This window comes from Panthera onca, chromosome A1 (genome assembly GCF_046562875.1).
Source record: "Panthera onca isolate mPanOnc1 chromosome A1, mPanOnc1 haplotype 2, whole genome shotgun sequence".
Taxonomy (NCBI): domain Eukaryota; kingdom Metazoa; phylum Chordata; class Mammalia; order Carnivora; family Felidae; genus Panthera; species Panthera onca.
This window is the reverse complement of record NC_138339.1, coordinates 152,523,419-152,547,633: the sequence shown is the minus strand read 5'-3', so window position 1 is coordinate 152,547,633 and position 24,215 is coordinate 152,523,419. Positions and strand designations below refer to the sequence as shown.

Sequence of the window (24,215 nt, the reverse complement as noted above, 5' to 3'; positions counted from 1 at the left end):
CTATGGGAAATTATTTCCACTTTGAGAATAGTCCAGCATCCATTATTCCACTGTATGATTATAGGGCATGAGTTGAAAGTGCTATCGTAGTGCAGAGCCCATGTATTATTAATCTCCTGTAAATACTTTCCAGTATACAAATGTTATGAGCCATTTAACCTGCTACTCTATTCAGGCAGACTCTTTTTTTTCATTTCTACGATCCAACAACAAAACACAAAATAAAAGCTTATTTTTTAAATATAGTAATAACAACTTTCATCCAAATAATTCTAAGCCAAAGGACATGAATATTGTCAGCTGACTAGATGTGGCTTTTAATAACAAGAAAAAGTTCACTCAAAACTGATTTTTAAAATTGAATTCAAATTCTCTTTCAAAAACTGAGAAGATTATGACATGTGCCATGAAAGGAGGAAGCATACGGATTTTCTATAGAATCAAACATAGGCCCAGAACATGTAAGGACACTGAGGTCTCAATTAGATAAAGGAGCAAAGAGGGTGGTAAGTGTGCCATATATTAATCTCCTCTTAGACCTCAATTTCTCTTAATTTATTTATAATCATAATTAAGATCAATTGGTGGAGCAAATAATCTATATCCTGACTTAATTCCCTTTTGATTCAATGAGATGTCTCTACTCTCTGCCAAGATGTTTCACAAGTGTGTCTCACATGCAAAAATATGTGGGTGGGATATTTTTTTTTTCATTTTAAAGAATATAGAAAGTTCAGAAATGAAAAATTTAAACCCAGTCTTTGCTGCCTTTAAGCAGAGGGGATATTGGGCATCAAAAAGACAGAGAGAGACAGAGAGAGAGAGACAGAAACACAGACAGCGACAGAGACCAAGACAATTTTATGAGACGTTTTCGGCTTGGTTTTGAAGTAGTCAAAGACAACATGAAAAGACTAGTCTGAAATCCATAGACTTCACAATTCTGAGTTGCTTTAATTTCACAGTTTGCTCTACATGCAGTAAAACATACAACTTGCCTATAAATGTAAATGTACCTACTTCAGGCCAAGAACATGCATTCTGGCCACAGGAGTTACTTTCTTGTCCACAGTATCTTCAGCTGCCTGTTTCTTTAAAGGAAATAAATAGGTGTTCCCAGATTAAGGTCCCAGAGCCACAGGAGTTGTTCAAGAAAGGACAAGCTAGGAACCAAATGTGAGATTCTGAGAAAAGGAGGCATCCAAGTCTTTGTAGAGGCCACCCAAACCAGATGTGAGTATGCCCAAAAAGATGATGTCTAATCTCTCTCCTCTACCTAGAAAAGTATGTAATGATGTTGAAAACACCTTTCAAAGTCTGGTGCACAGGTTAAGTTTGACCCTCAGTTACAATTAACTGGTATCACAATGACTAGAAAGATTTTCCTCTGGGGACTGAATCTCTCTGCAACAGCTCAAAAAATTAGTGCTCCTGGGGTGCCTGGGTGGCTCAGTCGGTTGAGCGTCCGACTTCAGCTCAGGTCATGATCTCACAGTTTGTGAGTTTGAGCCCCGCGTCGGGCTCTGTGCTGACAGCTCGGAGCCTGGAGCCTGCTTCAGATTCTGTTCTCCCTCTCTCTCTGTCCCTCCCCTGCTCATCCTCTGTCTCTCTCTGTCTCAAAAATAAATAAAAACATTGTTAAAAATTAAAAAAAAATGGTGCTCCTTGTCCATGCAGTACAACATAGAAATGCTCATTCCAAATAAGAGGAAAAAATTAAATGGTTTACACTAGGTGTTGGGGCATGCTTGGCAAAGTGTCAGAAGAAAGTGAGCTATCCTCAGTGACTACATTTCTAAGAAATAACTTTGAAGTGAGAAACACCAATGACTTACCTTTGTGATGAGGAAATAGCTTAAGGTAGGAAAGAAAAATAAATGACCCTGTTGATGTGGCCTAATCACATCCCCAGAGGGTAAGAGAATTAGGATCTTCCCCCCTATGGAAAATATGTAACTCATTAAAATGTCCATAACAGAGGATCCTGGGCTATGGTCACGGACAAGTGCCCTGAGGTCATAACTTCCCCCATATCATTTAAGGGTTCACTAAGTAAGGCATCAAGAGCTCACCTTGACACTTCCTAAAACATTTGCCAATTTAAATATCCTGATTATCCCCTTGTGACACAATATGTGACAGAGAAATAATATATTTCAGTAATTACAGAGAATTCAGAGAAACTATAGTAATTTAGAGAAATAACCTCAAAAGGAAATCTCTTGAGTAACTGGCTGACAATATCAATGTGGTTATGGACTGAGTTCCAATGGGACACCAAATGCCAGGCATTATTGTGCTGTGCTATTCTCACTATATAGTAAACTGCCCCTTTACATTTTTTAGCAGAAAAAATAAAATTTCCATTCTTATTTATCTTTTCTACTCTTATAATTGTCCTATAGAAGTAAAAATGAATGTTGCCTTATTGTTATTCAAAATAAGAGAGTCCTCATTTCTCCTTGGTTATCCAAGTCTCTGATCATGCTTACCAACAATTCCCAATTCTGTTTAAAAAATCTATTTTCATTTCCCATATATTTTTCTAGATAATTAAGCCCTAGTTTACTTGGAGTTCACAGATGTTTGTGCCTTCCTCAGCACAAAAGAGCACATTCTATTTACAACCGTATCTTGCTATATTCTTCTATATATTCTCTGACACTTCTAATAACTTTAAAGAAAATGTTCTCTCTGTCCTCTAAAATGGATTGTAGCACCAGAAGACTATTTGGCTTCTGTTATAAGCTGTCAGCCACTTTAAAATTCACCTATGGATTCTTTCTTTTCTTAAACACATAATAACTTATGTATAATTTAGCAATAACAATATAAATTATTTTCTCCTTATTCAAGTTTAGATACCACGGTTTAGATAACATTGCTTTGCAACCACATCAATTTAATAAAATTTTAAAAATAGCCATTAATCTTATGACTTGACTGAGATAGATTCAATTTTAAATCAACTTGCTGAAAGTGAGTTTTTTCCCCTAGCATTGACTTATTTTGTTAGATAGTAGACACTATTACATACTGAAAATTTACCAATTAACTGAGTTGGACCATTAGCATATAAACTCTTAAAAGGCCTGGGTACTGTGTCTTTCATATCTGTGCCCTCAATGCTCAATAATTGTTGAACAAATAAGTGCATTTCTTAAAGGAGATAAGACAAACATAAGTTCAATGATGTGTTACAAACTGCATGTACCTAGTAATAAGATACAGGGTATAATGGAAGAGATCATCAATTAATTAAAAAAAAAATCTCTCCATCTAGTAAGCAAGCCATATCAGCAGTGCATAGGTAGCAGAAAATTAATATGGAAAGAAGTGGGTAAACTATGCAGAATTGTGTATAGTTTACATACAGTAGGAAAATAAAGGACAGGAATTAAAATAATCCCTGTTCCATTTTGTGATATCGAAAAGAGCAAAAAAGAACCAAAAGCAGGGACCTTTTGATTTAGTTCTGATGTGTTCATTTTGAGGCTGTTTTAACACACCCAGGTGGAGAAGTAAAATACATAGCTGAACATGAGATGGGAATAGAAAATGTCTTTGTTGAAGTATAAATCTGGGGGCCACCTGTAAATATATTCTACTTTAAATTGTGATTAAGTCAAAACATAGTTGCCATTCTCAAAAACCTACTAAAGAGAGAAATACAAAAAATCAGAAACTTGCTAAACAGGAGGAAAAGTGCAGCAATAGAGATAAACTCAGTGTGTAATGGGACTCACACCGGAGACTTGACCACAATAATCCATGGTCTATTGAAAAAGTAATGCCACTGAGGTTTAGAGTTTGCTATTTCTGTTTTGAGCAAATGGCCAAAATATTTCAATCTCTGCAAAATAAAACTTATAATAATACCCATATAGCAGATAATTATGCTTGTACATTGTAAATATGTTGTACATTCTGACATGCTTCATCATGTTCCTACCTTATTTACCCATTCATATTTACCACATATCATCTGGGTAAGCAATGTGTTATGAGAATGCAGAGTAGGGGCAGGCATATAATTATGGCTATTAAATGCAATAAAATTTATGAACCAACTTTATTAAAAGTCAAATGCCTAAGACAGTGATCTAATTTTAATTTGGGTTGCTCAATATTGGACATTTTGGTTTGTACATAGTGCAAAGGTTATGCAAATTGTTCAGGTCACACAGTTATTATGTGATGAAATGAGCATTCAAACTCAAAAATTCAAATGCTATTGAATTTTTTCTACCAAAACCCACTATAGGTTTATGAACATAACCAAATAATTTATTGAGTCATCATCCATTAAATGAATCAGTCTTAATAACTGCCTCCTAAAAATAAAAAAATTCTTGATAATCATGTTCACTGAGCCATAATGTTCTACCAAGAATTTTTTTCATTGCTGCCTTTGCTTCTTTGTTTCTCAGGGTGTAGATGAGAGGGTTGAGTATGGGGGTCACCACAGTGTAGAAAAGGGAAACAAACTTTCCTTGGTCTTTGGGTCTGCTCTTGGCTGGCTGCAGGTACATGAAGATGATGGTTCCATAGAAGATTATGACAACCATTAAGTGGGAGGAACCGGTCCCAAATGCCTTGTGTCGTCCGATGGCTGACTTGATCTTCAGTACTGCTCTGGCAATGTGCCCGTAGGAGATCAGGATGAGTGATAAAGGCACCACCAGGAATAAAACACTAGCCGCAAATAGCTCCACTTGATTGAAAGTCGTTTCCACACAAGCCAACTTGATGAGCACAGGGACCTCACAGACAAAATGATCCACTTGGTGATGCCCACAGAAAGGCAACTGCAGGGTGAGAGTGGACTGTATAAGGGTGGTAGCTACCCCACTGAGCCATGCCACAGATGCCAGAGTATGACAGAGGCTGGGGCGCATGGCAAAGGCATAATGTAGAGGACGGCAGACAGTGATGTACCGATCATAGGACATCACAGCCAGGAGGACACACTCCGTGGATCCCAGGGCAAGAGAGACATAGAGCTGAACCACACAGCCACCATAAGTGATGGACTTATCTGAACCACCCAGGTTGACTAGAAGCTGAGGAATAATGCTGCTGGTGAAACAGAGGTCCAGGAGGGAGAGGTGGGAGAGGAAAAAGTACATTGGGGTGTGCAGTTTAGAGTCCAAGAGGGAAACTAGGATGATGGTAACATTGCCTAGGAGAATCATCAGGTAAAGACACAAGATTACCCCAAAAAGAACCAGCTCTAGCTGAGGCCGGTCAGAAAAGCCTACCAAAATAAACCCAGGGAAGGTGCTGTCATTGGTCAAACACATTACTCTTGCTTTGATTATTAACTTCAGAGTGATAAAGTCACATGAAACAGAAACTGCAAGGATTTTATATCAATTCCTTCACAGTTAAGATCTAAGTGTTGAAAAATAAGACTTTGGATGTAGGTAAAGATAAAGAGCCAATGTAGAGAATACCATGTGCAATGTCACTTATTATCCCATGAAGTGGCATATGTGGTCTGTGGATCATAGGTTTTCATTCTACCTTGAGGACAAAATAAAAGTCAAAATGCATCAAGGATGAGTCTTCCCCTCAGTGTCTTATCAATAACATTTTTTAATAATAATAATAAAATTTTGTAGGAAATGTGGGAATTCAAAACACCATACTGCATTCTCAGAATCTATCAAATGGATAGGTAAATAAGGTAGGAACATGATGAAATGTCAGAATGTACAACATGTCATCTGGGTAAGCAATGTGTTATGAGAATGCAGAGTAGGGACAAGAATCTATAGAGGGAAAATTTAGATTAAGTCAAGGGTAAGACTACATCTTGCTCTTAAGAAAATGAGAAGGAGGGAATGCATGGGTGCCTCAGTCAGTTGAGCATCTGACTCTTGATTTAAGCTCAGGTCAGAATCCCAGGGTCATAGGATCCAGTCTCCACATGGGGTTCCATGCTGAGGGTGTAGCCTGCTTGGGATTCTCTCTCTGTGTCTGCCCCTCTCCCCCGCCTCTCTCTCTCTCTCTCTCTCTCTCTCGCTCTCTCTCTCTCTCTCTCAAAACAAAAATAAGGAGAGCAATAAAAAAAAAACAGAATTTCACAATGGTAAAAATGAGGACAGAAATGGATAGTACACTATATAGTGCCATCAAATAAATGAACTAAACTAAATTTGAGGTGTGATTATTGCATATGCTGGGTATGCCATATAACAGAATATAATATTTACAAGGTAAATTTGAGCCATTTTTTCAAAGACCATAAACATTCGTAAACATTATTTGGATAGAAGAGGTTCTTGTTAGGAGGGTTTTTGTTGGGTTTGAATTTTCATTTTCAAGATAAATATGACTATACAATATAGAAGATTTTTTTTGAGAGGAGAGATGGGCGAGGGTGAGGGGCATGAATTAAACAGGGGATCGGGATGAAGTAGTGCACTGTTGTGAGGAACACTGGGTAGTTCATGGAATTATTGAATCACTAAATCCTACTCCTGAAACTAATATTTCACTGTATGTTAACTATCTGGAATTTAAATAGAAACTTGGGAGAAAAAAAGAAGCAATACAGAAGATTCTTAAAAAGAAGACACTCTAGTCCAGAAACTATATAGGCAGCTAACATAACAGAGAACAAACACAATGTTATGAATTTGAGAGAGAATGAAGGTGATGTAAATAAAATGCAAGAAATGTTGCAGAGAGCTAAGTGAAATCATTAAGATTTAACTATCAGTGGGATATTGGACTGGTGACTAGGAAGAAGTTAAATTGTTGAAGTTTTACATATGATGAAAAAAAGTAGATTGAGTAATTAAGAATAGCCTGTGTCCACTAAGTCTCAAGTTACTTGGTGATGCCAGGAATAATCATACTGATAAATTCTACACAAAGAATAGGATTGGGACCCATTGTTTTGATGTTCTCCTTGGGATAAATACTTGGACCCAAAGTCTCACCTAAGCTGTGACACATTGATACCTGCTACTTATTTAACACCTCCCACAATTTAGACTCTATATAAACATGTAAGTCATATATATATAACTTATATGACTATGCTTATTGCACAATAATATGATTAGGGAAGCTAAATTAATATAAGCACTATCCCACCTCAAAACCTTAGATGTCTGAAGAACAATATGGAAAATCAATCACTGTGATCTCCAGCCTCTTAAAAAGTAAATGCAGCTGAAAGAGGTAACACATTAAGTCCCTAAGTCTTTACTCTGAAGTTGTGTCTCAACAATCCTCTTGAGCTTTTACATTTTTGCTGACTATATTTCTTTATACTATCAAGTTTGTTGTCTTCATCCAAGTTTTAAAAATTTCTTTTTTTGTGGTATTAAAATGGACTTAAAACTAGTGTCCTTCCACCAGAACACAATTGAAGCCATATTCACTGTGTTAGATACACATGCAATCATTGTCACTCCAATGATAATGGAAGTCTATAAAGCATGATAAAAAATCAAGGACTTTGGTAACAGAAAAAGCTTAGGTTTTAATTCCTAGTAATCTACAGTTTGGTTGTGCACCTTGAGTAAAGTACTAGGTATCGTTGAGCTTTGGTTTCTTTGTCTGTGACATGGAGATGATAAATAGTTCTCATTTACAGGGATAGTGTAAGGACTGTATGAGATGGTAGCTCTATAGTACCATGCTATGGCTGGAAATGAACATGGGTAAATAAACAATGTATTCAATTTTGAGTAGGAATATTCAGTAGTAAAGTCATAAATACTTCATATTGTTTACAAACCCCTCAATATTTGTCTAAACCTAACTTGCCAGCTTTTGATGCCTCCTTCCAAGCCACAGAAGGAAGCACTTCCAGTAGTCTCAACTGAGAGTGTGGTTTTCCATTCCCAAGTTCTATCACCTACTGTGATTTTCATAGTATTTGCTCACTGCATCTGCCTACATATTTTTACACATCTATTAAGACTTGGTTCAAATAACACTTTCTGTGAATCTTTACAGAAAAGTTGCCTTTTCCAATTCATTTCTACATCACTCTGTATGCATTTCTAGGTTTATACATTGTTAGCATTAAAAGATATCAAATGTAATATGCCACTTATCTTGATGACCTTAACTCCAAAACATGATTGTGAAATCAATATATGTGTGTGTATAAATGAATGAAAATAAAAATGAAGATTTTATCACTTATTTCACTATATATATATTTTATCTGCCATCATTTAATGTATATTATTAATTATATTTATATAAATTTAATATATAATTTAATACTGATCTTTTATCTTTACCATGGAATACATTATAAATACAATATATAATATACTTAATATAATATACAAAACATATCATAATTGTAGAATATATAATGAAATTCATGATAAAACTATAGAATCTATAAAAATAAGCATATGATATGTAGTCATATGCACATTATATTTAAATTTATATAATAAATATTAATATAAGCTAATGTAGTATTATAAAAAATATAATGAATATATTATATATTACATATAATAAAAATTGATAAAAATAGCAGATAATAGATGTAAAGAAATAAAACATTGGAAATAGGTAAAGAGAAAGTGTTAAAACAGAGAATACTAGAGTAGAACAAAAGTTAGAATGTATTCAGGTTAATGTTTTCTCCACTTTTGTCACTATCAAATATATTTACATATAATTTATACATATATGATATGTGTATATAAAATTCAACGTGACTTTCACACACTGTTCAATTCAATTATACACACACTGAAGACATATTTTTCTCTTTTCAGCAACAGGTTTTAAGGTACTTTATCGATATTAGATGTATAGCTATTACATAACTATTTCTCATTGGACATTATATCAATTAATGTATCCACCAGTATTTATTGAATAGATACTGTGTTTCAGACTGTATGCTATATATCAGGAATATAACAATAAAAATGCATAAATTTTGTTATCATGAACTTTGTTGCCATCATGAGACCAAAAAAATAAGCACAATAAGAAGTTTTAGGTGCGACTGCATGGAAAATCTTAATTCCATTCTACAATGACTAATAAAAGTGAGGAAGAAGGATGTTGCACTTGAGTGGCTCAGTCAGATGAGTGTCCAACTCCTGATTTTGGCTCAGTGATCCCAGGGTCATGAGATAGAGCCCCGCAGTGGGTTCCATGCTGAGCATGGAGCCTGCTTAAGACTCTCTCTCTCTCTCCTTTTCTCTCTCTTTCTCTCTCTCTGTCCTTCTCCCCTTCTCATGCATTCTCTCTGTCAAAAGAGGAAAGAAAGAAAGAAAGAAAGAAAGAAAGAAAGAAAGAAAGAAAGAGGAAAAAGAGAATGGAGAGAAAGAAGGAGATGCAAGAAGATTGCAGAAAGCAGATTTGAGTTCTTAAGGTTATAAAATATTCTTGAGTTGAGCAAGGTTGCTCCAGGAAGGAAAAGCAGTCTGATTGTTGATTCAAAGTCTTGAAATAATTGAGCATAAGTGGGCCTGGGTGGCTCAGTAAGTTAAGCATCTGACTTCAGCTCAGGTCATGATTTCACAGTCCATGAGTTCAGGCCCTGCATCGGGCTCTGTGCTGACAGCTTGGAGCCTGGAGCCTGCTTCAGATTCTGTGTCTCCCTCTCTCTCTGCCCCTCCCCTGTTCATGCTCTGTCTCTCTCTCTCAAAAATAAAATAAATATTAAAAAATTTTAAATAGTAATTGAGCATCATCTTCTATCATTGGTGGGGTTGTGTGTGTTGCTGGATGTAGATTATAAGAGTTGGAGAAAAAAAGGGGTTATAGAGACTGAAACCAGCAATAGATTAATCTTAGGACATGCTCTTTAGGTACTAGAAGTTCAAATGACATTTTTACAAACTATGAAAACCATGTGGAAAATTTTACAAAAAGGAATGTTAAGAAATGACTTTGAAGACTTCAGTGACTGAGTGAGAGTAACAAAGTCTGAAATGGAAGGATGGAAAGGATATCGGTATAGGGTCCATTGACCTCTGTTTTTTTTTTCCACTGTCTCTGGCCCAATTTATGTCTTTACCTAAAAGTAAATGCATCTTGTTGGTGCTTTTGAATAGGACATTCTGATAAAAAAATTCCAAGTCGGTTTTCTCTTTATCTACAAATGTTGATTATACAACATTTACATTATAACATTATAATATACAAACACCTGGAAGTCCAGCTTTTCCATCCACATGCAAATAAAATATTAACTAAGAATGTAATTCTTCCGAATTTCTAACAGGAGAGTCATTGGTTCTAAAACAGCCATAGGTCATTTCTGTGAACAATCCCTTCATAGTAATCATGCCTAGACATGTAAAGAAGTATGCAGGAAGGAGAATAAAATTAGAAGAAAAAAATAGACATGAGACAAGCAATAAAAATGTAACAATGGTTTAATAGGTATCAATAGATAGCAGTGCAGGGGAAAGAACTCATGATGCATTTCAGAGAGATAATTTACAAGGCCTTTGAAAATAGACATAAGCTTTTAAGTTCTTAAACTTTTTAAGGTCCTTTGTGATATTATAAATATCAAGTTCAGAATTCCAGTTTCAATAGCTATGTAAATCAATGTTTCTATGTACCCCCTAATTCAAATACCCTGCTATGTTTCCCCCTTGCTGGAAGAATGTGTGAGTTCTCCCATGTGTGAGCACTCCCATGGGGGTGCTACCAACTGGGAACAATCAATATCCAATTGGAAAGTGACCTTGAAAGTGAAGGAATAGCCTGGTCTGCATCTGTAGGGAAGTGGTCATCAGAATATCCCTCTAAAGTCTGAGGCACTGAGAGAACTTCCAGGGCAAACATCCAGGTCTGACCTCAAATCAGGTGCTCAGAAAATAAACCCTTTGGTGCCTCTCCCATTGATGAGCTGCTTCCCTCTACATAACCAAATGCACCACCTGGTCTTGATGTTTTGCTACAGAAAGTTTCTTCCTGCTCTTACTTTTTTTTTTTTTTTTTTTAAAGAACAGAAAATGTTCTGTCCTGTTAATGGTGTATTTATCTTAAGAGAATGTTGGGACTCTAATCTGTGCTGCTGCCCAGGAATTCACCAGATGGATGAGAATCCATGCTCAGGATAATCACTGACTCCCTCACTAACCTTGATAAATGATTTCCTGTCCTTAAAACAAACTTTCTCCATATATAAGGTGAAGCTGGTAACATCAGTTTCTCCATGCAATTAAGACATGCTGCCAAGAGGAATTATAAATATCTGAGTACCTACACTGAGACTTAACAGTCCAACCATGAGCTCATGGTGATCACGGTATAATGCACACTTATGGAGGACTCATCATATACCTCAAATTCTGTTCTGAGGACCTATCATCTGTGAACCCACTTAATTCTCTTCATGATGAAAGAATCAACATGGATGAGAAAACTGAGGCTGAGAGTGAAGAAGTGACATGCCCAGAATGACCTTAGCGGCAAAGCCAGAATCCAAGCACAGGTGTTTGCATTCCCAAGCCCCCCACACTATACTGGACTCCTGGATTTCTGCTGAAATGGGATAAACGGACATTCATGTAACTGCTATGTAACTACAATTACCTTCTAAGTCATCTCTTTATTGTGTTATTCATAGTGCTTTGCTTTATTGTAAGCTATTTGTTTCAGTGAAAAATAACTCTGCTTTGAATTACAGCTTTCAGCTTCCAAGGTTGTGTTGATCACTTAGAGAACTCTCAGATATTTAATGCTTTAACACTTGGTATTTACACTGCAAGATGCAGATAGGACACAGTGTCTTCTTGTGACATATCAAATTCCCATTTCAAATATGCATAACTGAATGTGCTGTTTTGGGTTACAGAGAGAAAGAATGATTGAAAAATAATATGTAGATAAGGCCAATGACAGGTGAAGTTCTGATAAATATTGGGAGCTGATAGTGGAAAGGAAATGAAGGGCATAAGAAATACAATCTTCAGATAACTGGCAGATATGATACAGCTTTGCAGCTTCTGGAGCTGAAGATATTAAATCAGTTGAGTAAACTCTGGCATGAATGAGGCTGATGTTTAGAGCTTAATCTCAAGGTGATGTTTTTTAGGTTCAGAAGTGTACATCACGAAACAATGTGTGAAGATGAATGGCAGTCTAGAAAATGTTACTAGTGTTGAACACAATGGACTCTAAACCACTATGTCTAAGTATATTTTACTCCAATTAATGTATAATGGGGTTATTTGGTTAGATTTTATGAAACAAATGTTACTTATGGGAGAAAAAAATATTGGAAAAATCTTACCAAAATTACCCTTGAAACCTTATGATAAAAGGCTTTATGTGTAATTGTTACTCTGAGCTGCCCAGTGTGAAGTATATAGCTGACCCTTGCTTTCATAGGGGACTCACACCATTCCTGCAAGAAACATTTGATCTGATCTTAGTTTTCTTTTCTTTTTCTTTTTTTGACAAATTCCCCCCTTTTTCCTGAAATAGAATAAAATAATAGAGAAGAAAATTAAACTGTGAGCCGATTGGGTTATAAAAATGTAATTCTTTAAACTGATGGTTACCAGAGGGGGTGTGGGTGGGAGGATGGGTTAAAAAGGTGGTGGGGGGGCGCCTGGGTGGCTTGGTCAGTTAAGCGTCGGACTTCGGCTCAGGTCACGATCTCGCGGTCCGTGAGTTCGAGCCCCGCGTGGGGCTCTGTGCAGACAGCTCAGAGCCTGGAGCCTGTTTCAGATTCTGTGTCTCCCTCTCTCTGTGGCCCTCCCCCGTTCACGCTCTGTCTCTCTCTGTCTCAAAAATAAATAAACGTTAAAAAAAATTAAAAAAAAAAAAAAAGGTGGTGGGAACTAAGGAGGGCACTTGTTGTGATGAGCACCAGGTGTTGTATGGAAGTGTTGAATCACTAAATTCTACACCTGAAACTAATATTACACTATATGTCAACTAACTGGAATCTGATAAAAACTAAAAAAAAAAAAAAATTTAAATAAAAATTAATTAATTAAAATTTAATTCTTCTCATAACCAAATTTAAGCAGTGTCTAAGGTAGAAGCAATCTTTTCTACTATCTCATCTAAATGGTATGTATTACTATAAAGGAAATATAATTTAAAATATACTATTTTAAGTCCACAAACAGTAAGAAGAGGACCTTGTGTCTTCATGAATTTACCAAAGGAATGGGACTTTTGAAGCCATTCAGCAGGCAATCTCTCACAAACCTACTGGCATTTGTCCATTGGAATTGTATTACCCACTTACCTTTGCTCCATCAGTCCAATACAACCAGCAACCAACTCATTGTAGATTCTAAAACTCCTAGTTTCATCTCTACATGCTTCTATTTTCACCTCTGGAAAAAGGAAATGAAAATTAAAATTACTTCTGGATATGCTCTAAAGAAAAACTTTTTTTTTTAATTTTAAAGTTATTTTAAGCCTGGGCACCTGGGTGGCTCAGTCGGTTGTGTCTGACTTCGATTCAAGTCATGATCTCATGGTTCATGAGTTTGAGCCCCATGTCAGGCTCTGTGCTGACAGCCGGAGCCTGGATCCTGCTTTTGGATTCTGTGTCTCCTTCTCTTTCTGCCCCTCCCTTGTTCACACTTTGTCTCTCTCTCAAAAATAAATAAACATTAAAAATAAAATAAATAAAAGGGCACTTGGGTGGCTCAGTCGGTTGAGCGTCCGACTTCAGCTCAGGTCATGATCTCCTGGTTTGTGAGTTCGAGCCCCACGTCAGGCTCTGTGCTGACAGCTCAGAGCCCAGAGCCTGCTTCAGATTCTGTGTCTCCTTCGCTCTCTGCCCCTCCCCCACTTGTGCTCTGTCTCTCTCTATCAAAAATAAATAATTCTAAAAAAAATTTTTACATAAATAAAATAAAATAAAGTTGTTTTAAGCCAACAAACTATGCATTATATCTAAATTTATGGCTCACAAATGGAGTTTATGCAAATGCTTTAGAAATCTTTTTCTGACGCAATAGTTATTATCATAATTTGGCTGCAATTTAATCAACTCCCTTTATCCAACTCTAAAACATGAGAATTTCCCTTTGGCCAGAACAGCAGTCCAACTAGAAGAATTGTAAGTCACATTTAAAACTTCCTTCCAGATGACATAACACCTAATTTTGAAGAATTTTTTAAAATTCTACTTTTAGAATAATCCATACTTGGAGCAGCACATTTGTAGTAGATGATGTTCTTTCTCCCTTGATGTCCAGAGGGTAGGCACAATTTATTCTGAAGTTGCCAGTTTCCCTGAAGTGTGGATGTTTGCATACTCTAGAGAGAAGTCATGGGTTGGTCTTCTGGGATATCAAGCACCATAAGGAAACACTTATTAAACACAAGATGGCCAAGGAGAACAATGCATTATAATCCCTAAAGTCAAAATTTTTATCATTTGAAGCATTATTTTATAGCCTAGGAAATTTCAATAGTATTTCTGGAAGCACTCAAGACAATTTTGAGCACATGTAGTCTTGCATGTGCCCAGCCAGCAAGCCAGCTAGTCAATGCCCTCTATCCATCCTGTCATGTTAACATTTCATTTAATTATTTGTCATTAGATTCTAAAATATCCCAAAGTTCTTAACACATTACAGGGCCCAGCATGATTTGTCTCAGCTTTCTTCTTCAACTGTATCTGATAGTCTTATTGGTGTTTTGTTTTGCTTTAAATTTCTCACATTTTAATTTCTCCCTTATATTGAGGCACTTAAACTGTCCTTCCTTAACATAAAAATGTTTTTCTCATAGCCTATCTATTCTTTATACTTCATTCTTTACATACCTTTTCCATACTGCCAATCTGAAACAAATCTCTCATTTATCATACCTTTATTTTTCTATAGAGACTCTAAAACCAATTAGAAAGTTATACAACTTGTTTTTAATGTCTGAATATTACCCTAGATCTGAAATTTGTGATGATATCTTTTTCTTTAAAGAGAGAGGGGGTTCAAGTGAGTGAGGGGTAGAGAGAGGGTGTGAGAGAGAGAGAGAGAGAGAGACAGAGACAGAGACAGAGAGAGAGAAAATTCCATGAGGGGCAGAGAGAGAGAGAGAGAGAGGGAGAGAGAGAAGCAAGGCTCACCCTGAGTGGGGCTTGTGCTCAAACTCACAAACCTTGAGATCATGAGCTGAGCCAAAGTCCAATACTTAATGGACTCAGCCACCCAAGTGCCCCTGAACTTTGTGATAATATCTTAACAATTGTGTCACTAGCTCTTGAGTGTCTGACACATAGCAGTTGAGCAATTTATACTTTTAAATGGGATAGTTATTTTAATCTACTTTCCATATTTACAGTTTCTACAAAAATTTCACATTTGAAATGTGTTTATATAAGCGTGTAATACTTAATAATAATATGTACTGTATGTTACTAAAGTCAGGTATCATGTCTTACTAGTCTTTTAAACTTTCTTAGAGTAATAAATGCATACTGAATTAAATTGAGTAGTAAATGAATAAAACTTATTTAGGCATTTTTAAGCAGCGTTTTATTCCATGGTCATTTCTTGTGTATTTATCTTCTTCTAGTCTCTGTACCACCTCCCCCACAAAAAAAAAAAAAAAAAAAAAAAAAAAAAACAAGAAAAAAAAATGGAGATGTGGCAATGAACTTGCCCTCGGGCAGACCATCTGATAGCAAAAGAATCTAAATACATTGAATCTATTGTATAAAGCCAATACAATGTCATGCTATCATGTAAGAAAAAAGAACAAACTTTAATCTAGATTTTAAAAAGATAAAAAAGTTACCTGAAACTCAATCTGAGCTTGAAAAAAAGAAGTAATCCAAAGATATGATAAAAGAAAGTAAAGAAACTGTGCAAGAAAAATAAACAGAATGGAAAAAAATCTCAGAAAGAAAGAAACAAACAAACCAGCTGACAAATGGAGATCAGTAAGGAATGGTTTTTTTTTCTTTTAAATGACTAGGTCTAGGCTCATTGGATACATAAATAAAAAGAAAATTGCTGATAGGGCACCTGGGTGGCTCAGTTGGTTAAGCATCTGACTTTGACTCAGGTCATGATCTCATGGCTTGTGAGTTCGAGCCTTGTGTCAGGCTCTGTGCTGACATCTTGGAGCCTGGAGCCTATTTCATATTCTGTGTTTCCCTCTCTCTCTGTCCCTCCCCTTCTCACACTCTGTCTGTCTGTCTCTCTCAAAAATAAATAAACATTAAAAATTATAAATAAATAAATAAAATTGCTGAAAAGTTTCTGATCAGAATGATGAAAAAGTCTGGAAATTGATAGAGATAATGTTTGCACAGCATTGTGACCATTTATTTCAACTAAATTGTATACTTATAATTTTGGGCACCTGGGTGGCTCAGTCGGTTAAGCGTCTGACTTCAGCTCAGGTCATGATCGAGCCCTGGTTTGTGAATTCAAGCCCCACATCGGGCTCTGTGCTGACAGCTCAGAGCCTGAAGCCTGTTCCAGATTCTGTCTCCCTTTCTCTCTGCCCCTCCCTGCTCACACTCTGTCTCTGTCTCTCAAAAAAAAAAAAATTCAAAAAAATAAGTGTACATTTTTTTATTTATGTATATATTATCTCAAAAATTTTGGGATGTGCATTTTACAATAGCAAAAAATAAAATTGCAGCTTTTTGGGGAGAAGCCAAAATGGCAGAACAGCATGGAAGGGTTTTTTTGCATCTTCCATCCATGAAATACAGCCAGATCAACACTAAACCATCCTGCACACTTAGAAAACTGATTTGGGAATAACACAACAATCGGCACAATCTGGACCATAGAACTCAGCAGACAAAGGTGCCAGCAGATCCCAGAGAACAACCACATTTGCTGGTGCTGGAACAAGGTCATTAAGGGTGAAGCCTGGTGCCAGATGTGTGTTGTGATTTTCCATAATCCCTGAAACGATGTTGCTACACAATCGTGTGAACATTTTCTGGAGAGGGCTGGCATCCAGCCACAGTCTCTGGGCATTGGCAGCAGCACGGTCCAGCAGACTTTCCTGGGTGTGGCCAGCACCCAGCCATTGCTGGTGAGACCCTCCCGCAGAAGGTCTGAACAGGACAAAGCCACAGTCTCTGAGAAGTGAGGGGTTGTGAAACACAGCTCCATCTGAGATAAAACTCAGGAGGGAGGTGCCATCTGGCAACCTGATGGCTTAGTCAAGGACAGTGTAAAAGTGGAGAGTGGACAGAAGCTGGAGACAAAGGACGCATGCACGATTGCTGACGGGACAACAGAGTTCTGATACTAGAGACTGGGTGACGCCATTTTCACTCCTCCCGCACATGCACATCCAAACCTACAAATGTAACAGCAATCCACCCCAGTAATCCAAGCAGTGCCATCTAATGGAGAACAGAGCAGTTACTAAGCCCCACCCAACTGGGCCAACCTCACTCTTCAGGAATATCACAAGTCTCTCTGCCTGCTTAGTTTATGGACTACAAATTACTTCATAATTTGACTTCTAGCGAAAAATTGTATAATTTCAATTGTATGTCAGTCTGTTCACTGGTCCATCTATTCAATTTTCTTTTTTTTTCCTTTCTTTTTCTCATATGCAGAAAGAGAAAGAATTTATTTTTATTTTCAATTTTTATTAAAATATTTATCTTTAATTTTTTTCTACTATATTTTTTACTTTCTTGTAAAATTTTCAAATTCTATTTTAATTCCATCATTTCATTTTATTGTGTTTCATTGTGTTCTTTTTTTTCAAATTTTCAAACATTTTCCTTTTCTTTTCTTTTTCTTCTTTTTCTTTTTTCTGCCCCCCCCCCCCCCCCGCATTTCCAGATGGAGGAATTCCAAAAAGAAAGGCCAAGAAAATCACAGCTCAGAGACTTGCTCAAAACAGATATAAGCAATATATCAAAAAAAATATTTAGAACAATAGTCATAAGACTACTAGCTGGGCTTGAAAAAAAGATAGACAACACAGAGAAACCCCTGCTGCAGAGATAAAAGATGTAAAAACTAGTCAGGTTGAAATAAAAAATGCTATAAGTGAGATGGAAAACTGGATATAGTCACAGCATGACTGAAGAAGCAAAGGAGAGAATAGATGATATAGAAGATAAAAATCATGGAAAATAATGAACCTGAAAAGAAAGAGGAAAGAAAACTTATATCAAAATGTTAGACTTACAGAACTAAGAAACAAAATAACATCATAGGAGTCCCAGAAGAAGAGGAGCGAGAAAAAGGAGCAGGTTAATTTCTACAAATTATAGCTGAGAACTTCCCTAATCTAGGGAAGGAAATGGCAATTCACGTGAAAAAGGCACAGAAACTCACCTCAAAATCAATAAAAACAGGTCAACACCACAACATATCAGAATAAAACTTGTAAAATACAAATATAAAGAGAGAATTCTCAATGCAGCTAAGGACAAAAGGTTTTTAACCTACAAGGATAGATGCATAAAGGTAGTAGCAGACCTGTCCACTGAAACTTGTCAGACCAGAAGAGAGTGACAGGAGATATTCAGTGAGCTGAATGGGAAAAAAATATATATGCAGCCAAAAATTATTTATCCAGTAACGCTGTCATTCAGAATAGAATGAGAGATAAAGAATTCCCCAAACAAAATCTAAAGGAGTTTATGTCCACTAAACTAGCCCTGCAACAAATTTTAAGAGAGACTCTTTGAGTGAAGAACAAAAAGAAGACCAAAGTAACAAAGAATACAAAGGAAGAGAGAACACCAGAAACATCATCTCTATGGGTAACACAATGGCACTAAATTAATATCTTTCAATAATCACTCTTAATTTAAATGGACTAAATGTTCCAATTAGAGACATAGGGTATCAGAATGGATAGAAAAAACAAGATCCATCTCTATGCTGCCTACAAGAGACTCATTTTAGACCTAAAGACACCTGCAGATTGAAAATGAGGGGATGGAGAAATATCTATCACACAAAAAAATAAGTCAAAAGAAAACTGGCGTAGCCATACTTATATCAGACAAACTAGATTTTAAAACAAAGACTGTAACAAACGAAGAAGGGCAATATATCATAATTAAGGGGGTTGTCCAGAAAGATCTGTTAATTGTAAATATTTATGCTCCCAACTTAGAACACTCAGATATATAAATCAACTAATCACAAACATACAGAAACTAATTAACAATAATACCATAATAGTAGGAGACTTTAACACCCCACTTATAGCAACGGACAGATCATCTAAGCAGGAAATCAACAAGGAAACAATAGCTTTGAATGACACACTGGACCAGATGGACTTAGCAGATATATTCAGAACATTTCATGCTAAAGCAGCAGAATACACATTCTTCTAGAGTGCATATGGGATATTCTCTAGAATATATCACATACTTGGTAAAAAAAATCAACCCTCAACTAGTTCAAAAATACAGAGATCACACCATGGATATTTTCAGACCACAACACTATGAAACTTGAAATCAACCACAAGAAAAAATTGGAAAAGCTTCACATATGTGGTGATTAAATAATATTCAACTAAAGAATGAGTATGTCAACCAGGAAATTAAAGAAGAAATAAAATAATACATGGAAACAAAAGAAAATGAAAACATGATAGTCCAAACACTTTGGGAGGCAGAAAAGGCAGTCCTAAGAGGAAAATATATGGCAATTCAGGCCTAGCTCAAGGAGCAAGAAAGATCCCAAATACACAGTCTAACAGGAAAGGATCATCAAATACAGCCTAGAGCCAGCAGAAGAAGCTAAATAATACAGGTTAGACCATGAAGAGACAATATATAACCAACAACAACAATAGCAACAACAACATCAGCAACAACAGTAATAGAACAGATCAATGAAAATAAATGATGACTTTTTGAAAGAATAAACAAAATTGATAACACTCTAACCAAACTTCTCAAAAAGGAAAAGAGGACCCAAAGATATAAAATCACAAATAAAATAAGAGAGATCACAACAGACACAATAGACATACAAACAATTAAAAGAAAATAATATGAAAAATATATGCCAAAAAACTGGGCAATCTGGAAGAACTGGGTACATTCCTAGAAACTTTCACACTACCTAATCTGAAACAGGAAGACATAGAAAATTTGGACAAGCCCATTACCAGTAGGGAAATTAAATCAGTTATCAAAATCTCCTCCAAAAATTACAGTGCTGGGTCAGATGGCTTTCCAGGGGAATTCTCCCAAACATTTAAGAAAAGTTAGTACCTATTGTTCTCAAACTGTTCCAACAAATAGAAATGGAAAGAAAGCTTCTGAACTCATTCAATGAAGCCAAAATTACCTTGATTCCAAAACAAGACAATGATCCCACTCAAAAGGAGAATTACAGGCCAATATCTCTGATGAGTCTGGATGCAAATATCTGAACAAGATTTTATGAAAATTGAATTCTGCAGTACATTAAAAGAATTATTCACCATGATCAAGTGGTATTTCCTCCTGGGCTGCAGGGATATTTTAATATTTGCAAATCAAGTGTGATACACCACATTAATACAAAAAAGGATAACAACCATAAGATTCTCTCAATAGATGCAGAAAAAGCATTTCACAAAATACAGCATCTTTCTTGATAAAAACCCTTAAGCAAGTAGGGATAGAAAGAAGATTCCTCAATATCATAAAGGCCATATAAGAAAGACCTAGAGAAAATATCATTCTCAATGAGGAAAAAGTTAGAGCTTTCCCCCTAATATCAGGAATATGACAGGTATGTCCACTGTCACCACTGTTGTTCAACATACTGTTGGAAGTCCTAGACTGAGCAATCAGAGAACAAAAGAAATAAAAGGCATAAAAATTGGCTAAGAAGTCAAACTTTCAGTCTTCATAGATTACATAATAGTCTACATGGCAATCCTCAAAGACTTCACCAAAAAACTGCTAGAACTGATATGTGAATTCAGTAAAGTTACTGGAAATAAAATTGTAAATCCAGTAAAGTTACTGGATATACATTGGTACAGAAGTCAGTTGTATTTCTATACACTAATACTGAAGCAGCAGATATAGAAATCAAGGAATCAATTCTGTTTACAATTGCACTAGAAATAAGAATATACCTAGGAATAAATGTAACCAAAGTACGCTGAAAACTATGGAAAGCTAATGAAGGAAATCAAGGAAGACACAAAGAAATGGAAAAACATTCCATGCTCAAGGAGTGGAAGAACAAATATTGTTACAATGTTGATACTACCCAAAGAAATATACACATTCAAACAATCCTTATCAAAATAACACCAGCATTCTTCACAGAGCTAGAACAAACACTAATAAAATTTGTATGGAACCAGAAAAGTACCTGAATAGCCAAAATAATTTTTGAAAAAGAAAACCAAAGCTGGAGCCATCACAATTCCAGATTTCAAGTTGTATTACAAAGCTGTAATCATGAAGACAGTATGATACTGGCACAAAAAAAAACAGACATATAGATCAATGGAACAGAATAGACAACCCAGAAATGGACCCACAAATGTATGGCCAACTAATCTTTGACAAAGCAGGAGAGAGTATCCAATGAAAAAAAAAAACAGTCTTCTCAGCAAATGGTGTTGGGAAAACTGGACAGTGACATGTAGAAGAATAAAAATGGACTGCTTTCTTACACCATACACAAAAATACATTTAAAATAGACGAAAGAACTAAATGTAAGACAGAAAACCATCAAAATCCTACAAGAGAAATTAGGCAGCAACCTCTTTGAGTTTGGCTGCAGCAACTTTTTACTAGACATATCTCTGGAAGCAAGGGAAATGAAAGCAAAAATGAAATATTGGGACCTCATCAAGAGAAAATCTTCTGCCCAAAGAAGGAAACAATCAACAAAACTAAAAGGCAGCCAATGGAATGGGATAAGATACTTGCAAATGACATATCAGATAAAGGGTTAGTACCCAAAATCCATAAAGAACTTATCAAACTCAACAACCAAAAAACAAATAACCCAGTTAAGAGATGGGAAGAAGACATAAATACACACTTTTCCAAAGAAGATATCCAGATGGCTAACAGATACATAAAAGATGCTCAACATCACTCATCATCAGAGAAATACAAATGAAAACCTCATTGAGATACCACTGCATACCTGTCAGATTGGCTAAAATTAACAACATAAGAAACAGGTTTTGGTGAGTATGTGGAAAAAGAAGAACTCCTTTCACTTTTGGTAGGAATGCAAACTGATGTAGCCTTTCTTGAGAACAGTATGGAGGTTCCTCAAAAAGTTAAAGATAGAACTACCTTACAATCTGGCAATTCCGCTACTACATATATACCCATAGTATACAGAAATAGATTTGAAATAGTACATGTTCCCTGATGTCTATTAACAGCATTATAAACAATAGCTAAACTATGGAGAGAGCCTGAATGTCCATGGGCTGATGAATTGATAAAGATGTGATATATATATATATATATATGTATATATATATATATATATAAGCACAATGGGGTATTACTCAGCCATCAAAAAGAATGAAATCTCCTTTGTGATGCAGTATGTAATCTATTGTGGAGAATGTTCCATGTGTACTCAAGAAGAATGTGTATTCTGATGCTTTAAGGTGAAATGCTCTGAATATCTTTTAAGTCCATCTCATCAGGTGTGTCATTCAAAGCTATTGATTACTTGTTTACCTGGGTGGGTGGCAGTGCTCCTGGAAATGAGAGGAAGTCTGGGAGCGTACAGCAGCTAGCAAGGTGTGGGGATCCCCTGAGATGCACAATATATTATTCATATATATTATTAATCACTGTGGGAGCACCTGGGTGGCTCAGTTGGTTAAGTGTACAACTCTTGGTTTCAGCTCAGGTAATAATCTCAGTTTGTGAGTTCAAGCCCCACATCAGGTTCTGTGCTGGCAGCATGGAGCCTGCTTGAGAGTCTGTCTGTTTCTCTCTCTCTCTCTCTTCCCCACTCCTCTTGCCCCACTCTGTCTCAAAATAAGTCAATGAACAATTAAAAAAAAATAATCACTCTGAATGTAAACAGACTAAATTCTCTAATCAAAAGACATAGGGTATCAGCATGGATAAAAAAAAAAAGATGCATCTATATACTGCCTACAAGAGACTCACTTTACACCTTAAGATACCTGAAGATTGAAAGCGAAGGGATGCAGAACAATCTACTTTGCTAATGTACATCAAAAGAAAGCTGGAGTAGCCATACTTATATGAGACAAACTAGATTTTAAAACAAAGTGTAACAAGAGATGATGAAGGGCACTATATCATAATTAAGGGGTCTGCCCAAAAAGATCTAACAATTGTAAATATTTATGCTCCAGATTTGATAAACCTAAATATTAAATCAATTAAAGACAAACATAAATAAACTCATTGATAATAACACAATAATAGTAGGGGACTTTACCACCTCACTTACATCAGTGAACAGATCATCTTAACAGAAAACCAACAAGGAAACGGTGACTTTGAATTACTCACTGGACCAGATGGACTTCACAGATATAGTCAGAACATTTCATCCTAAAGCAGCAGAATACACATTCTTTTTTAGGAAATCAATGAATAAATTAAAAAAATACATGGAAATAAATGAAAATGAAAACAAAATAGTCCAATACTTTGGGGACATAGTAATAGCGTCCTAAGAGGAAGTACATTGTAATACAAGCCTACCTTAAGAAGCAAGAAAAACCTCAAAGAAATAATCTAACATTACACCTAAAAGAGCTAGAAATAACAGAAAACAATGCTTAAAGCCAGCAGAAGGCAGAAAATCATAAAGATTATAGCAGATATATATATAATATATACATATATACTATATATACATATATATATATATATATATATATATATATATATATATATATATATATATATATAACAAATGTTATATATGCTCTGAGCTGACACCAAAAGCCTGCCTGGGATTCTTTGTCTCTCTGTCTCTGCCCCACTTGTGTTCTCTCTTTCTCAAAATAAATAAATAAACTTAAAAAAATAAAAAATAAATAAAAATCTGCACAATGAAGGAAATAATCAAGAAAATGAAAAGGCAACCTATAGAATGGGAGAAAATATTTGCAAATGACATATTTCATAAAAGGTTAGTATCCAAAATAAAAAAAAGAATTTATAGAACTCAAAATCCCCCAAATTTATAATGCAATTAATAAAATGGGCAGAAGAGCTGAATGGACATTTTTCCAAAGAAAACATCAAACGAGACACATGAAAAGATGGTCAATATCACTCATCATCAGGGAAATA

General features: G+C 35.8%; 1 protein-coding gene across 1 annotated transcript; it reads right to left on the bottom strand.

Moving 5' to 3' along the window:
* Nucleotides 1–4,334: 4,334 nt before the first annotated feature.
* LOC132680481 (olfactory receptor 2G2-like) lies at nucleotides 4,335–5,303 on the bottom strand. The gene has a single exon (XM_060634163.3). The coding sequence runs from the start codon at nucleotides 5,301–5,303 to the stop codon at nucleotides 4,335–4,337; it is 969 nt and encodes a 322-aa protein (XP_060490146.3).
* Nucleotides 5,304–24,215: the final 18,912 nt, after the last annotated feature.